This window comes from Rhinopithecus roxellana, chromosome 9 (assembly GCF_007565055.1).
Source record: "Rhinopithecus roxellana isolate Shanxi Qingling chromosome 9, ASM756505v1, whole genome shotgun sequence".
In the NCBI taxonomy this organism is placed as follows: domain Eukaryota; kingdom Metazoa; phylum Chordata; class Mammalia; order Primates; family Cercopithecidae; genus Rhinopithecus; species Rhinopithecus roxellana.
This window is the reverse complement of record NC_044557.1, coordinates 127470642-127489590: the sequence shown is the minus strand read 5'-3', so window position 1 is coordinate 127489590 and position 18949 is coordinate 127470642. Positions and strand designations below refer to the sequence as shown.

General features: G+C 41.6%; 1 protein-coding gene across 1 annotated transcript in view; it reads right to left on the bottom strand.

The window, feature by feature from the left end:
- PRAG1 (PEAK1 related, kinase-activating pseudokinase 1) overlaps window positions 1-18949 on the bottom strand; it is a 66170-nt gene that overhangs the window by 15824 nt on the left and 31397 nt on the right. The window contains 1 exon segment of the mRNA XM_010380101.2: window positions 6692-6849. Within this exon segment, the coding sequence (XP_010378403.2) occupies window positions 6692-6849 (158 nt within the window).

Here is an 18949-nt window from a genome sequence, read left to right as displayed (position 1 = left end):
AAGGCACTCCTAAAGACCTCCTCTGGCTAATTATCTTGACTCGTACCTGGGGAACGATCTCTCCATAAACACGGCCTTAGGCAACACAGCAGCTATGTTCTTACTGTTTGCAGCAGCTGCCACATTCTGGATTAGGAAAGCCAGAAAGAACAGGGAACAAATATACCCTGACACCTAAAGTAGTTCCAAATTCACAGGCAAACCACTGGTTCAGAAAAGTCTGCCTAAAAAATCCATCCACAACTTTAGCCAACAGCCCATAGTCTTGGATGTCCCATGGGACATGAGACTAATTCAAACACATCCTGGTTTGATGCTGGTGTTGGATTGCTGTTTCCAAATTCTGCCTTACAATTAAGGGTGTAAAATGGGTGAGAGGGGAGAACATTTTTCTGGGACCTTGGCCTATGTCTCAGTTGCCTCGTTTGTAGGTTTTTAATAATTGTGCATGCTAATTGGGCCAGAGGGCTCCAAACCCCAGGTCCTAAGTTTTCCTTCCAATTTCCAATTCTTCATATAAAGGAAGTTCCTGGCTATACAGTACAACACGCTCCATGCCTTTAGTGAATGTGCTTCAGGGAAGAGAAAGCGTTTCTAGTGGGAAGCTACATATCACGTATGCTGCACTGGATGGGATCTTAAAAAGACCAAGGTAAGGTGCACTAGTTTGGTGTCATTATATTTAGAAAGCAGAGATGAGAAATCAGGATTTCAGTGGTTGGGAAGAACAGCTTAACCTCTCTGCAGAAATGCAGGCCAGAAGTTCAAACATGGTACTCTGAGGTTTTCCTTATTATAGAGTGCTGTCTTCTTGCTGGGTTTTAATAGGCACTTTCATTATTCTCTGCAGCCAAAATGAGAGCTGAGTTGACAGAGGAAGTGGTCAGTCCTGTTTTGGCTCTTTCTGTGCACAGCTCTGCTGTCTGATAGCAGCTGCGTCGGAACAAATGCAGAAGCAAAGAGCAGTGTCCCAACTAAGTTTCCCCAAACCTTTAGCTTTTGTGTTTGACCATTCTCCAACTTTAAGTAAGGTAAAGCAAGTGGAATATAGATGGAGAAAACCTCACCCATACCCTGTGCCCTGTGGCCCTAGTGCAATTCCCTCATGTGAGAGGTGAGAAAACTAAAGCCATCTGCACGGGCACCTTGCCAATATCACCCAGGAAGTGGCTGTCATGCAGGTTTCTGCCAACCCCCATTAACTATTCCTGCATCAGAGAGTATGAAGGGTGGGGCAGAGGGATGCTTTGGCTTTACATGGACTTGTTCCTCTGAAGGCAAGTGTTGCAGCCTCTTGTTTGGTTCCACAATCAGAGCAGGCTCAACATTAAATACAGAAAAAAACAAAAACAAAAAGCAAATCAGGCCTGGCTCGGTGACTCACGCCTGCAATCCCAGTATTTTGGGGGCTGAGGCAGGCAGATCACCTGAGGTCAGGAGTTTGAGAACAGCCTGGCCAACATGGTGAAACCCCGTCTCTACTAAAAATACAAAAATTAGCTGGGTATAGTGGTGTGTGGGCCTGTAATCCCAGCTACTCAGGAGGCTGAGGCAAAGAATCACTTGAGCCTGGAAGTGGAGGTTGCAGTGAGCTGAGATTGCGCCACTGCACTCCAGCCTTGGTGACTGAGTGAGACTCCATCTCACACACACACACAAAAGCATTTCTTTAAAAGAAACCTTTGCTTTTTTCAAGAAGCTAAACGTGTTCTGAAACTGGAAGCAGGTTATTAGCATTTTACAACTGGATGGAAAATGTGGCATTTGTGAGGAGTCTCTCCAGACCACTTAATCATCCCAGGAAACAATAATCAAGATGTGAATGTGATTTACATGCAAAAGAAGAGAACGCTCTGCCTCACTTTGGAAAACAGGCTCTAGGTACCTGGAATGCCCTGCCTACAGCTCACATGTGGTCCTGGAATTCTGATCTTTCAATCTCCTGTTATAATCATTAAGGGTTTTCTTCCGAGTTAGTCAAATTAAAAGTTAATTCAAAGCACTTTCCATGCTGGGCGCAGTGGCTCATGCCTGTAATCCCAGCACTTTGGGAGGCCGAGGTGAGCGGATCACTTGAGGTCAGGAGTTTGAGACCAACCTGGCCAACATGACAAAACTCCATCACTACTAGAAATACAAAAATTAGCCAGGCATGGTGGCATGCCTGCAGTCCTAGCTGCTGAGGCAGGAGAACTGTTTGAACCCTGGAGGTGGGGCTTGCAGTGAGCAGAGATTGTGCCACTCCAGCCTGGGCAATAGAGCAAGACTCTGTCAGGAAAAAAAAAAAAAAAAAAGCACTTTTCAGATGCTGTGATGATGGAAAAGTAAACTGACATTTTTAGAGGATACTTTGGTAATATCTATTTAAAATACACATACAGTTTGATATGTCAGTTCCATTTCTTCTAAGGATTTATCTTATAGATTTGCTCACCAAATTATGCCAATGTATGGCACAGAGTCTTACTGTAAGTCTTGCAAAAATCAGCCTAGACATGCATCAGCAAGAGAGGGATTTATAGCCAATTCATACAATGAAAAAATAAGCAGCAATTTTGAAAAATGAGGCAGTCCTAGGGGTTCTGATCTGAGAGGCCTCAAGATATGTGAAGTGCAAACATGTGTAGAACTGAATTTTATATTTGACATATGGATACACATTTTTGGGATGATACAGAAAACAATCTTAAAAGTGATGGTCGGAGCTGGGATGGGGTGTCAGAAAACTGACTTTTCATTTTAACCTTTCTCCATTGTTTGAATTTTTATAAAAAATCTATTAACTTTATTGGAGCAATAATATATGACTTAAAATTCAGTTTAATGGGGAAGGTTTAAATTAGGTTGAAGCTTTACTTCAGTGATATTATGGCTTAGGCCACAGAAAATTTTTAAAAAATAAATGTGTTTTTCCTTTGGGGCACTCCCATCCCTCCCCACCCTGTTCCGGGCTTGATTTTTCTCCCAGCACTCCCCGTCCCTCTGACCAGCAGCTACTTTACATCTTATCTTTCTTCTTGTCTGTCTCTCCTACCAGAATGTAAACCCCTTGAAGGGACGGAATCCTTTCCATCACTGAAACTTCAGCATCTAAAATTGTACCCAGCACAGAGTTTGCACTCAACAATATCTGCCAAATGAATGACTGAATTAATATACATTTTTAAGAAATTTGCCAGTAGTAGTCAGCTTATTGAGAAAAACAAGCTGACTACCGTCAATATATTTAATTAGTGTTCTCTATCTCTGGTTTGCCAGCTATAAAAATAAGAATGATGTCACTGCCCTGGTTCATGTATTCATGCAAGTGAGAATATCTATATGAACTGTATTTTCAGACGTCTTATCTACTGCTGGTGCCAATGGTTTCAGTTCAACAGAGAACTCTCTAATCTCCTCTAATCTCCTGGCATTCAGAAATGTTTGCTGAACTGAATTTTAATGTTATCCTACATCAAAGAGGGAAATTATCTCAATGAGACATTAGGTTTGCATATTTACAAGTAACCACTTAAAGCAGAAGGGTCTCCTGATGACCATTTCTGATCATCATTTCCCTCACACATCCAACCATCCATTCCCTACAAAAACCCTCCCCTTGGCAGCCTTCATGGATCTGTCCTGACACATGCAGTCTGTCCCTCCTAAACCAAGCATAAACCAAACAACTGCTTCGACAAATTTTGCTTGCACTGAGTTGACTGGCTGTTCAATTGACTTGGACAAATGGGATGACAGATGCACTGGAGGAATATGAAATCTGATACAAGTATAAAGAGGTGAAATTAACATTGATACAAAAGTGGCATTTTGCCACTGTAACATTTAGAACAAACACCTGTTTTAAAAATGTAACAAAGTTAGAGATTTTGATTAGCTTTTCCTTACACAACTAAAACCATCCCCCCCCGATAAAACTTGAATCACTAACTTTAGCCATTAACCCTGATGCAAGTATAAAGAGGCAAAATTAACACTGACACAAAAGTGGCATTTTGCCACTGAAACATTTAGAATAAACACCTGTTTTAAAAATGTAACAAAGATAGAGATTTCGATTAGGTTTTCCTTATATAACTAAAACCTTCCTCGCCCTGCCACCACCCCCACCCTCCACTCCTTCGCTCCTCCCGCCATAAAACCTGAATCACTAACTTTAGCCATTAACGCTATTACATTTCCAAGAAGTTTACACAAACTACTATCATGATATGCCCTGGAATGACTTTTTCCTCCACTCATTCAGGCCAGCCTATACTGTGGATGGAAAAAGTCAATGAAACGCAAAGTTTTCACTAGTGGATTCTTACTGACAAAATAAATGTAGAGTCTAATGGTATCTTTTGGCTTAATGTATAATATTAGAAAGGCAGACACTACATTCAAGTTTCAAAGAACTTCAGTGTGAACTGCTTCTGCTTCTATTTGGATCTAATCTCTCAGCTTAGGTACTATACGCCAAATAGTAACTAAAGTTGCAATGGATAAATATTTCAGTTACAAGATAAAAGTGAGTTAAGGACTCATGGGACTGGAAGATAATTGTGCAATAACAGATCTAAGCTGACTTGGTAAGCGGTGAGAAGTGAATGAAGGATTTCTCATATTACAGGACCAGTAGTTCTGTATATTCTCCAGATTAATGATTAATGTTTAAAAGACATCAAAAAGAAGAGAGAGAGAGAGAGAATGTCATGCCTTTGGTCTTTTGCCAGTTTCAAAACATGGTTCCGGGTACAGAGCCATGCCCAGGGGCAGAAGATAGAATGGTTGGCTCTCAGGGGCCAGAGTTCAGTGACAAGGTACATATCTTCTTGTTGACCTGGGAGTCCAAGTTTTGAAGTGCATTTCCACTGAACAACTTAGCTTGTGATAAAGGAATACCATGGCAATGCATTCATTTTCATTCATGTTATTCAGAAATGAACATGAGAAAATGTCTGAACAGGTTTCCCCATTGAACTCACAAACCTCCAGCACTGAACTCACAAACCTCCAGCAGCTCTCTGTCTCCCACCTGCACAGATTGCTGTGAGAGTCATGTACAATTCAGCCCCTGCTTCCCACCAAGCTCATGTCCCATTTCCCCTTGCCAGTGTCTATTGAAGCACGTCAGACTGGTCTCACCCTTCTCCCATGTGCGCTGCCATTCCTGCAGCTTTGTTTCTCTTTTATTGTTTTCTGAACCTGGAAAGTCCTCTCCTCGTCACCCCCTATCTCCCCAGTTCTGGCCACATTTCAGATATGATCTCTAAGTCCCATGTTCTCATAAAGTCTTCCCTAAACCCTCCATCAGCCTTCATTGATTTCTCTCTCTTCTGGAAGCGTTTATAAGAAGCACTCAAGTTCTGGGCTGCCCAATTTCCTACCGTATCCCATCCACCCATGTGCCATGTGTTTTAACCTTATCTTTTCTAGTTAGTTCTTAGGAATCCTGCGAGCGGACATCATGATTTACTGACTCTGAGAAACAAAGTGGTGAAGCCATGAAGTCCAGTTCGTCTGACACCCGCTGGCTGGTGGCTGATGGTTCATTGTAGGTCACTCCCCAGAAGTGATTACAATACCCCAAGAGAGTGGATCAGAGCTGACCAGCCCAGGGGCTCATGGTCGAGGTGCCCTGCCCTCTACGGAACAATCTGCCTGTTGAATTTGTTGTACAATGGGCTGGGGAAAGGAAGAAGATAAGAGCCTAGAAAAATCTACAGAAAAAGAAAATCTGTTGTTGCTACATTCCTCCCAAATCAAGACTAAGATATTTCCTGTTTTTAAGTAAGAACTGTCAGAGGTTTCTCATCAGAACACAGCACAGACTGACTTACAACACACACTTTTGTCTCAGGCAGTACCTATCGTTTAGGCGGAAAAATGTTGCTGACAGTAAATCTGCAATAGAACCCTCTCCTGTCTCATTGCCTACTGAGAAGAAATACTTCCATAGAAGTGAAAAAGGAAGTCATGTGAGCACAAGTCTAAATCCAACATGCTAACACATGCCTAAGAGAAACACAGGAGAGGACACACACACAAAGAATGCTGAAAGGGTGAGAAAGTTTAAATATGATCCATCCAGGCCACAACTGTGGAAAAGCAAGAGTTCCTTTTTAGGAATATGCCCGATGGAGGACAGACCCACCCACAGGCTTTAGAGCTTAATCCAAAAAGCAGGCTAGATGGTGGCCTAATGAAGTCTTCATGCTTAATTCAGCAAACATTATGTAAACATCTGCTGTGTCCAGTAAGTGTGTGCATGTGCATACATGCACATGTAGATGCAAAAGAGAGAGACAGAGAGAGACAGAGAGAGAGAGAGAGAGGGAGAGAGAGAGAGAGAGAGGATGTGTAGTTTAGGACTAATCCTGAGGACAGAAGTAGAAAGCAGGCCTGTACATAGATGGCTCATTATGGCTCATTACACAAGGAAACAGGAGCCTTTCAACCTCATCTTCCTCCCGCCATGTTGCCACATCCACACACTTAAAATTTGGAGAGGACAATATGGATGGGTTGGCTTGCGATATATTCAGTAGATAATTTACTTCAACAGCTCCCTGGAAGAGTCTACTTCATTGAGAAAGCAGGACCAAGACAGTAGTCCTTGCTCAGCCCTTCCAAATCCTGCAAGTAACCCATGACTGGTCTGGAAGGTCCAGGAGAATCTAAGCCTCTCCATCAAGGTCAAGTTTGTTACCTCCATCGCTGCAGGTCCTGGAGTCTGAGGCCAGGCTGTCCGTGGAGCCGGCGGTGAAGCTGACGTGGACACCCCTGAAGGATGGGCTGAGGCTCTCTGCAGAGCCCTGGCTCACTTTTTCCAAATCAGAGCTGCTCTTGTTCATTTTTAAAAGGTGCCTGGAAAAGGTAGGAACAAACAATACAAATAACTCATTCGGTTTCCATTCAGAAACCAGGCTGATGGATCATGAATCTACCATGCTCTTGAAACTGGCCAATGTCAGCAAGTTTATTAAAAAAAAAAAAAAAAAAAAAGGTTTTGGGGAGACAGTAGAGGTTCTCTTCTGAGTCCTTATGTGCATGAATGGCAGGAGACTTCCTGAGTGTGGTTAGGAGAAGCGAGTCTATTAAATTTAAACAAGCACCAAAATTCTTACATGGAAGGAATTGCCTTCATATTCTGACCCCATCTGCCAAAACATTTGTGTCACCTATTATATCCTGTGTAAAATCTCTACAAAGAAAAATAAAGATATTATCATACACACCAATGTGTAGAGATATACAGAGATTGGGTTGTTTTTGCAAGATGCCAGGACAAATGAATTGCAAACTAGGCCTTTACAAGTGGGATTTCTTTTTTTCCTAGTACTCTTTTGCTAAAGCTTCAAAGGGTCTAGATTGTTTCTTGGAATTAAGGAAAACTTTAAATGTGAACCAGACTTCCAGTGACATGCTTAGATAGAACCAAGTTGACATAACCCTTATTCCAGAACAATGGAACCAGCCTTTGCTTTTCTATAAAATCTTTTGTTGCATCTCTAAATAGCATCACCGACAGATCAAGGACAGAAATACCAGCTTCAAGAGAAAAACACTCGCATTGGAGAAAACAGTTCTATTATTAGGTTGGATGTTTAGCTTATTGATTTCTCCTTCCCACTTTCCAAGGGCCACATGAGTATTCATTTCTGATCTGACACTTTCATCAAGAAGGGAGTCAGACCACACCAGGTCCAGTTCTTTCCCTGTTGGTGGAAACCTACATTCGTCTGAACTGATATTTCCTGATGACATTCCTGTTCCTACTACGGCAGATCCATATCTCAATATCTGCTATGGGAAATACACAATACAGTATTGATTTGACACAAGAACGGGCTTATTTAATGCACATGACCTTACAGTCAAGAATTTATTGGCTGTTCTTTGCGTTCAACATTGCCAGGCCTTGTTTTAATTTTCATAGGCACAGGAACCCCTTGTTTATTAACAGGAGGGTTTAAAGTTTGTTTGTTACCACAAAAAGTGCTCCTTAGAAAACACGTCCTTCTCCCCACTCCCAATCCTTAGAATTGCGTTTTAAAAATGTGTTAAAGCTGTCAAATAAAGTGTGACAGTGATGGCAACGTCACGACGGCAACGTTACAAGTAATCTTCATCTTTGTATCTCAGTACCACTGTGGGAACCTTGGAAATATCAGTTCCTTAGGAAATGCTATGGCAGTAGCTGATCTTTATCTAACCTGCTGGCAAAATAAAATCAAAGACAGTTTCATACAATATTCTTATATCCACATCAGATCCACCACTACTAGTTTTCTCCAAGGGAAGCCAGGATATGAAGTCATGCATAACAACTCCTCAGTCTAGGAGAGAAGTCAGCTCTGTGGCTATCCCACTACATTGCTCCCTCCAAAGGGGTCTCTGGAGTTTCTTGGTCTTCAGGCCCAGAAAATCACTAAGAGAGAAACTCCAGCACCATGGCTACGGAGCTGGCACAGCTTCCCACGCCACAAACTTCATGAAATGGACGTAAATAGACAAAACTAAAAAATACATAGATATGTGTATGTACGAGCATATATATTCATACACACACACACACACACACACACACACACACACACACACACACACACACTTATTTAAAGTAACAGCCAAGATTAAAAGAAAGAACAATTCTCAGGTGCCAGATACAGAGGGAACTCCACACACAGGCAGTACAAGGGATACTTCAATACTAAGTGTATGTTTACTATAGGTTTCAGTAGACGCTGTTTATTAGGCTAAGGATGTCTATGTCTATTTCAAGTTTTCTACGGTTTTGTATTTCAAAATCATTTTTGGCTATTAGGGTTTATTAAATGTCTTTTCTACATCTATGGGAAAAAAATGTATTATGTTTCTCCTTTACTTTGTGAATGTGATGAGTTACGTTAATAGCTTTTCTTAATTAAGCAATGCTTGCACATGTTGTATGAACTTATTTTACTACACATTGCTGGATTCAGTTTTATTAATATTTAGTTTAGGATTTTTACATTTACATTCAAATAGAGGCTAGCCCATAATTTTTCTTTCTTGTCCTGTCCTTGTCCAATTTGGATATAAAGGTTAAATTAGAATTATAAAATGATGGCTGGGTGCGGTGGCTTCCTCCTGTAATCGCAGCACTTTGGGAGGCCAAGGCGGGCAGATCATTTGAGTTCAGGAGTTCAAGACCAGCCTGGTCAATAGGCCAACCCCATCTCTACTAATAACACAAAAACTTAGCCAGGCATAGTGGCGTGTGCCTGTAATCCCAGCTACTCAGGAGACTGAGGCAGTAGAATCGCTTGAACCCAGGAGGCGGAGGTTGCAGTGAGCCAAGATGGAGCCACTGCACTCCGGCCTGGGTGACAGAGTGAAACTGTGTCTAAAAAAAAAAAAAAAAAAAAGAATTATAAAATGAATTGAGTAACTTTCACTTTTTCAATTATCTCATGTAGTTTTTTTTTTGTTGTTTTTTGTTTTTTTTCTTGAGACGGAGTCTCGCTCTGTCACCCGGGCTGGAGTGCAGTGGTCAGATCTCAGCCCACTGCAAGCTCCGCCTCCCGGGTTTACGCCATTCTCCTGCCTCAGCCTCCCGAGTAGCTGGGACTACAGGCGCCGCCACCTCGCCCGGCTAGTTTTTTGTATTTTTGTTAGTAGAGACGGGGTTTCACCGTGTTAGCCAGGATGGTCTCCATCTCCTGACCTCGTGATCCGCCCGTCTCGGCCTCCCAAAGTGCTGGGATTACAGCCGTGAGCCACCGCACTGGGCCTCATCTCATGTAATTTTTGTAAGATAAGCATGATGTGTTCTCTGGAAGTTTGTGAAAACTTGCCTATAAAACCATCAAGGACCAGTTGCTGTATAAGTGAGATCAGTAAAGATCTGGTTCTGGGCAGGGCGCGGTGGCTCAAGCCTGTAATCCCAGCACTTTGGGAGGCCGAGACGGGCGGATCACGAGGTCAGGAGTTCGAGACCATCCTGGCTAACACGGTGAAACCCCGTCTCTACTAAAAATACAAAAAACTAGCCGGGCGACGTGGTGGGCGCCTGTAGTCCCAGCTACTTGGGAGGCTGAGGCAGGAGAATGGCGGGAACCCGGGAGGCGGAGCTTGCAGTGAGCTGAGATCCGGCCACTGCACTCCAGCCTGGGCGACAGAGCGAGACTCCGCCTCAAAAAAAAAAAAAGGATCTGGTTCTGATAAATCTAGGACCAACATTTTCAAGACAGAGGCCCAAGAAACAGACTGGAGGATTAACAAGTCAATTCATGGTACTCACACCAGCTGTTTATGATGTAAAGAAAGAAAGTAGAGCCATATCTCATACCATATAGAAACATGGCTTTTCAACAGAAAAGAAACACCCATTAAATTTTAAATTCATCAGAAAAAATAACAGAGAAAACTTTATGAACTTGGGGTAGGAGATAACTTTAAAAATAAGGGCTAAAAACAGCAATATAAAGAAAAAGATAAATCTGACTACTTTAAAACTTAAAACTCCTGCCTGATAACATAAAATGGTTTTTCACCATTAAAAAGTGAAAAAACAAAAAACAAAAAACAAACCTTGGAGTAGCCAACTCACATCTTTGCAACCCACATAACTAATAAAGTATTGGTATGCAGAATAGAAAAAGAGTGCCTATAAATCTAAGAAACAGACAAATGACCCCATTTTTAAAGTGGAAATGAACAGGCAACTCACAAATGAAACATGAAAGGCCATTCAACACATGAAAAGATGATTAAATTTATGAATGATCAGATTATAAATAAAACAGGATTTCATTTCATACCCATCAGATTGGACTGGCAACACCAGATTTTGTTAAAGATCTAGAGAACTAGGAACTCTCTCACACTGTTTCTGAGACTGTAGATTGATTGGTAAGCTCCCACACAGGACGACAATGTGATGAATCTTGTGAAGTTAAATACACACATTCGTATAATCCAATCACTCTGTTTTTGGGTATATATATTCTTGAGCAATGTCATTTAAATAACTAGGAATGAATGAATGGCTAAGTCACTTGAATGGGTCACTAGCAGTTTATTGGCCAGCAGTTTATTTTAACAAAATAGAACAGAACAGAAAATATGAAAATATATAGAAAGGATTTGTGAAACTTCATTTTGTAAAACTTTTGTTTCAGATGTGTGTGTTTGTTGGGCCATGACATTAAATATGTTTCTTACTGTTGGTCATGGTTTTTAAAAAAGGTTAAAAATTACTGCTCTAGAAAATGAGTCGACAATGTCTTCCTTAAAGGGCCAGATGGTAAATATTTTAGGCTCATAAACCATAAGGACTCTGTTGCAACTACAGAACTCTGCTGTTGTAGCTGGAAAGCCACCATAGAAATTAGTGGCATGTTTTCTAATAAAGCTTTATTTACAAAAACAGATGGCTGGCATGTGGGCAATCAGTTACTGGTTGGTCTTGACCAGCCTTGTCCAGTAGAATTATAATGCAAGCCATAATATGTAATTTAAAATTTTCTAGTAGCCTCATTTAAAAAATATAAAATAAATGGGAAAAAATAATTTTAGTAATATATTTTAACATAATGCATTCAAAATATTGTCATTTTAATCTGTAATCAGTATAACCTATATCAATTATTAATGAGATATTCCATATATTTTTTTCATTCTAAGTCTTTAAAATGTGGCATGCATTTTTTGTTTACATACATTGCAATTCTGACTAACCACATTTTAAACTAGTGGCTACCATACTGTGCAGTACAGAGCAAGAGAAACTCTTATAAGTGGAGAAAGGTGTTCACAATGTTACAAATAGCAAATAACCTTGTAAACTGTTAAACTGTGCTTCAACAAAAGAATGAAAACATTGTGGTATAGTCTTTTAGTGGGATGCTTTATAGCCATCAAAAAAAAATGAACTGGATTTTAGGGTAGCAATATGAAAGAATATCTTAAAATGCTGAGTATTAAAAGTAATTTACTTTTAAAAGGCTCAAGTAAAGTGTGATGCCATTTGTATACAGATTAAAAACATGTAAGGATATATACAGATTTTATAGAGCACGTAATAAAATGTAAATAGTACTCATCAACTTCAAGACAGTGATTGCTCTGGGTAGCAATGGGAGGTTGAAATGGGAATTCGATAGGGAGGGATCTTCCACAGTAGCAGTAATAGTTTATTTTTAAAAATTCTAAAGCAAATGGCAAAATGTTAATATTTGAAAAATCTTAGGGAACACCTGCAGGTCAGTTAAATTATTATCTGAACTTAATTGCATGCTTGGAATATTTGATACACTAAAAATGAAAATTTCTAGTGAGAAAGCAAATCACAGGGCCTGAATGAGGGCAGGGGGTGACTGCTCCTGTTGATCTGTTGTTGTGCCTCTGGGAGGCAAGGAATACACAAAATAACACAGTGGGATTTCTATCAGACCCCTGAGCGGCAACAGGTAGTCTCAACGAGGGTTGGTACAGAGCACCGCTGTGGCTGGAAACAGTTGCATCATAGACCTAACTACTCTTTGAAGACTTGGGAGTTAACGCTTCTGTCTATAGTTACTGTGAGGCAGAAGTCACTGCTGTCAAAACTCTCATCAAGTGAATGCAGACAAAATTAGTCTATCCCTGTAATTACAGGATAAATTATCCGCAGGGTGTGTGTGTGTGTGTGTGTGTGTGTGTGTGTGTGTGTGTGTGTGTGTTAGGGAGGAAGGAAGCCTCCCCAAGTGGACTTTGGTAAATTTCAGTTTCTAAGCCACAAGTGGAATTTTCATGGCTTTTGGGATCTAACCGCTGCTTCTTTACTGGAAAAGCTTGAGAAATCCAGGTATCCTGCCAGGTCACTAAAACCGAATAGGTGACCAGGCATGGTGGCCCAAGCCTGTAATCCCAGCACGTTAGGAGGCTGAGGTGGGAGGATCACTTGAGCCTGGAAGTTTGAGACCAGCCTAAGCAACATAGTGAGACCCTGTCTCTATAAAAAAAGAAAAAAAAAAAAAAGAAAGAAAGAAAAAGAAAATCAGAAATCAGTAGGCATTTGGAATGCTCTGTTGTAAATGGGGATATAATATGTCTTCTAATACACATGTAGGTGACCCTTTTGCTTAATAGCAAAATCTTAAGGCTGGACACAATGGCTCACACCTGTAATCCCAGCATTTTGGGAGGCAGAGGCAGGTGGATCACTTGAGGCCAGGAGTTTGAGACCACCCCGGCCAACATGGTAAAACCCCATCTCCACTAAAAACAAACCAAAAAATTAGCTGGGCATGGTGGTGCATGTCTGTAGTCCCAGCTACTCAGGAGACTAAGGCAGGAGAATCGCTCGAATCCAGGAGGTGGAGTTTGCAGTGAGCTGAGATGGTGCCACTGCACTCCAGCCTGGGTGACAGAGTGAGACTCTGTCTCAAAAATAAATAAAATAAATTAAAATAAAATAAAATAAAATAAAATAAAATAAAACCTTACAATGGATGACTCTTTCCTATGAACTGCATTAAAAAGCATCCACCCTGGAAACCTGTACAATCTGTACTTTTTGAGAATTGCCACTTTAATTAGGGCATGAGCAAAACCACATCAAATTTAAAAATGAAAAGGAAGCTTACCATCAAAGCACAGACTTACAATCAAGTTGTTTTTGTGTCTTTACACTGTGTGTCAGATAGACTTCTTAAGAATCCCTGGAAAAGGCTTACTATTGCAAAGGTGACTTCTCTGAGCCCTAATGGATTGTTCTATCAGACGTGAAGCCAAATGACAATGAGTGTACTCAACACGGTATAGCAAGACGACTTCGTTTTTTTCAAGGCACTTTTCCCTCATTAATAATACTTTGATCTGTCTTTCACAAAACTGGTGCAAACCATCTGCAAAATACTTCCACGGACAAAAACCTCATACTCCAATCTTTTCTCTCTGGTTAGTGAATAACATTCTTATCAGCTACAGTGAGAGTACAGTCTCCACAGATGTCTTCACTCACGTAGTGTGATAAAAGACGCCTTGTGCTTAACCTCAAACTTCCTTTCTGCCTCCCACTGTTGATTACATACAGTCCAGGCGGGCAGGGTGAAATGTACAGGCCAGTGGCACAGCGTCCTCAGAGCCCCAGCCTTGCAGCTGCTGCCCAGTGTTTTGAGAATAGCTTTTCCCTCCATTGTCCTTAGAGAGAGAGGTCTTGCCAGAGTGGTCTCCATACTATGCTGGTGGAAAGCTGGAAAAAAAGACTCCAGCCGGAAGAGCCATCTGCTAGACTTCCTCATTTGTAGGAACAAGCCTCATCTAAAAATACCCCTGAAGCTTTCAGAATGAGAGCTTTCAGAATGCCCACAATCCTTAACGGATGCCCCAGTGTGCAGCAGAGAGTGAATCTCAGACTTTCCATGGCTGCTAGAATCCTCATATGACAGCGATATTCAAAGTGTGATTGCGGCCGATTTTCATTCTCACTGCCCCTGACTTTTGTTCGGTTCACATACATTTGGCCGAGAGCTTTCTGCCACTGGAGTGGAACCTTTGAAAACCCACATAGTGCCAGCGTGCAGTTTCAGACGGGCTCTCTAAATCCCAGCATGCATTTACACCACTGGCTCTTGGGATGGGTCAGATGTACTAATAAGTTTAGCCAAAGGATCTGGAGAAGATCTAAAGTAAAGTTTCAGAGAATCAAATGAATGCTCTGAAAGCATGAACAAGTTTTTAAAAAGTCTATACACGTTTCTTCAATTAAAAAGAAGAAAGGAAAAGACTGGTTTTAAACTCAAACAACCAATAATTGTCTTAATCAAAGACTTGAGAACCTCTTACCATTCTAGACTCGGGCCGTGGTGCCGTCCTCATCAGTGAGGCCTCCCCGGCCTCGTGACCAGCTGGGATAGTGACTTCAGGGTCCCAAGGGGCAGCCCTTGGGTGTGAGGAGCCAGCTTCAGAGGCAGCTGGAATGCTTCTCCAGGCTGCTGTGAATTCACCAGCTCAGAGCTCTCTGTTTCCCTTCAGTTCCTCTCTGACTTTTCTATAAAATGCACTTCCTGCAAAAGCACAGGAAAACAGAGACGGCTCTGCCTCTCTGACCTGCAGCTTTCAATCTCCAATTGTCTTATTTGGCTCCATGATTCAAAGCAATTCAAATATGCTCTAGAATACATTAAGTTTCTCTCCATTTATTCTCTACTGTTTAGCCACTCACTAAAGTCAAAATCATTAAGCAAATCAAGTTTTCTTGGTGGATAAGAACACCCTGTTTTTAACTTATTATATGCCTGTATTACCTGCAGTGGATCTTCCTCCTTGTCTATCCTCAATACCTTTCCCAGGCTTTTCAGCATTAAGTCTACTTTGTGCCAAGTACTGTTAGGTGTTGGGGATACAATGGTTAACAGAACTGACAAGATCCCTGTGCTTGAACAAACCTACAGACCTAGAAGAGAAATATTTACCAAGCTCCTCTAGTGAGAGACCAATTAACATCTTCTTTTTAATTTTTAATTTCTATTTTTTGAGGCAGTCTCACTCTGTCACCCAGGCTGGAGTACAGTGGCATGATCTCAGCTCACTGCAACCTCTGTCACCCAGGCTGGAGTGCAGTGGCATGATCTTGGTTCACTACAACTTCTGCCTCCCAGGTTCAAGAGATTCTCATGCTTCAGCCTCCCGTGTGGCTGGGACTACAGGTGCACGCCACCATACCCGGCTAAGTTTTGTATTTTTAATAGAGACGGTTTCTCCATGTTGGCTAGGCTGGTCTTGAACTTCTGAGCTGAAGTAATCTACCTGCCTCAGGTTTTCAAAGTGCTGGGATTACAGGCATGAGCCACCGCGCCCGGCAATCCACATCTTCAGAGAATATTTGCAACCTTGGTAAAAGCACCCTGACTCAAAATCTTTGTAAAATACTGTTCTCATGATGATGGACGATCCTGTAAGAGTCGTACCTGGGCACTCCTATAAGGATTCTCTCTAGCTTGGCCACCGTGTTGGATTGACTCAGGTCCTCTGTAGTGACAGAAACACACATCTCAGATTTTCCTTGACAATCTCAATTTCAAATATTCCCCCTATAGTCTATTCATCCAATTGTACGCATTCCAACACATTCCTAGATTTCTGGTTTAGAAAACAAAGTATCACCATTTTGGTTAACATACTGCTACTTCCCCTCCTAAATCCTCTGTTCCAAGCAGGCTCGTCTTTGTCTTTTGATTGTCTCCAAACCACCAAAGTGCTCCTTCTCTTTTAGAGAATCCTAAACGTGGCTCAGAGGAAATGTTCCTCTCTGCCTTTCAAACCATCTCCATCCTCAAGACCCAGCATCAGTTTCACTTACCTACAAATTCCTCCCAAACTATTTCAGTCTTCTCTGACCCTTCTCATCCTTCTGGAACTCACACTGCACTGAGTCTGAATCACATCACTGAGCATTTGGTTATAATCCTGGTTAAATTATTCTAATTGTTTGATGTGAAATAGACTTGTAACCATCCCAAAATTATAAATGGTTTGAGGAGCTGTGTCACAGTTGAGACGTGCTGGAACACAGAGTCATTATTAAATAGTTCTTGATTAAGTTTATCTGCCTCTGTTTTGAGGCCGTGGTGACATCTGGGAGAATGTTTCCTTTAAGAAAGAATTACACTTGCCCAGCAAAACTTGCAAAAGGCAGGAACACAGAGCAACTGATAACCATCAAGAATACTGGATTCAACAGCTGAAACTTTCTCATATCTACTTGGTTGGTGCAAAAGTAATTGTGTTTTTTGCCATTACTACAAAAACACCCGTTCTAACATATTCTGAATTTTCACAAATCTTGTAGTTTTTAAATGCTTTTTTATCCAGAAGAGAGGATGAGAAAGGCAGATAACTAAGCTGGGGAGGTTGCTATTATTATTATTAATTATTATTTTATTTATTTATTTTTTTGAGACAGAGTCTTGCTCTGTCACCCAGGCTGGAGTGCAGTGGCGCAATCTCGGCTCTACCTCCTGGGTTCACACCATTCTCATGCCTCAGCCTCATGAGTAGCTGGTACTACAGGCACCTGTCACCACGTCCGGCTATTTTTTTGTATTTTTAGTAGAGATGGGGTTTCACCGTGTTAGCCAGGATGGTCTCGATCTCCTGACCTCGTGATCCACCTGCCTCAGCCTCCCAAAGTGCTGAGATTACAGGCGTGACCCACCGCGCCTGGGCAGTTTCTATTATTTCTATCATTGGAGATTTTTGATGAAGATGCTAAGGGAGCTATTTTGTAAATGCCTAAATGCCACCTGAAAAAATGAATAGGGCCAATCTGCTCTGGGGGCATGTTTTCTGCCTGCTGATTTATTAGCATGCATAAAAATAGGAAATCAGTTTCATCTTTGGTCAGATGACCTCTGTGGTCCCCATGGTGCAGGCCTGTTCATTTGTATTTTCAGTTAATGCACTAGTGACTCTTCTGGAGCTCGACAAGTTTAAAAGCCCTTTGTTTCAACTTCACATTCAGTAGAAACCATTTAACACAGGAATAAAGTCATAGTTACATTAAAAGATAGGAAAATACACACACACACACAAACACACACCACACAAACACACATACATGCACACACACATTTAGGTTACTAGTTGGTTTCAGTCAAGGATAAAAATTCTTAAATTGGTCAGATGAAGTCTGCCCTGACTATATACAGATATACTTTAGGATGAGAGATACAAACATTTTTTAAAGATGACTATTCAGATTTCAGAAAAGCAAGTCTTTTATTTGTGACCCCAGCCTACACAGTTGTGGACTTTTCCAAAGAAGCGCTGGGCTGCCTGCTGCAGGAGTGAGGATGGCAGATGTTTAGGGGTATACAAGTGCGGAAGTTTCAGCTGAGGCTGCAGACAGGGAGATGGAGCTGCTGATGAGCAGGTAAGAGAGTGATGAAGAACTCATAGCTTGGCTCCATCACCCTTGTACAGTACACTTTCATCTCTAAAATGATCACCTAAGAACAACGTGTTCCAGCTCATGGCCTGGAAAGTCAAGGAGGAAACTCACATCTGTTCACACAAGAGGAGCAGATGGGAAGAGAAGGAGATGAAAAGAGAAAAAGTGGGAACTAAAGACAGAGTAACTGCAATCCACAAAAGGGCCTCTCCTACCAGCTGCCTTGCCTATAGGCAAGCACAGTGTCCCAGGGCCCTCAGGAGCTACTAGGAAGAACAATGATGCTAGCAGTTGAATAACTTCCTGGACGGATTTCAAAGTCACCAAGGATGGCCAATGGTGTGGTGGTTAAGAGCATGAACACTGCTGCTTCACTGCCTGGGTTCGGGTCCTGACTCACTGCTTACTGGCTGTGTGTTTTGGAAAAGGCCCTTAATCTCTCTCTGTTTCAGCTTCCCATCTATAAAATGTGGATAATGACAATACATACCTCATGCAGTTATAAGAAAGATTCAATGAGTTCATATTTATAAACTGCTAAAAACAGCACCATGTTTATAGAGAGTGCTGGTTAAATGGATGGATGGATGGATGGATGGATGGATGGATGGATGGATGGATGGATGAATAGATCAATGGATGGATAAACAGGCAGACAGAGGACTTCTGCAGTCTCCAGTAAACTGAGTGTATTAGTTTGTTCTCATATTGCTATAAAAAATACCTGGGACCGGGTAATGTATAAAGAAAACAGGTTAATTGGCTCATGGTTCCACAGGCTGCACAGGAAGCACGATGTTGGCATATGGTGGGCTTCTGGGGAGGCCTCATGAAACTTACAAACATGGCAGAAGGCAAATGCGGAGTGAGCACTTCACATGGCAAGAGTAGGAGGAAGAGAGTAAGGGAGGTGCCACACACTCTTTTGAACAACTGGATCTCATGAGAACCCTACCATGAGAACAGCACTAAAGGGGGAAATCTGCTCCCATGATCAAATCACCTCCCGCCAGACCCCACCTCCAATACTGGGGATGATAATTCAAC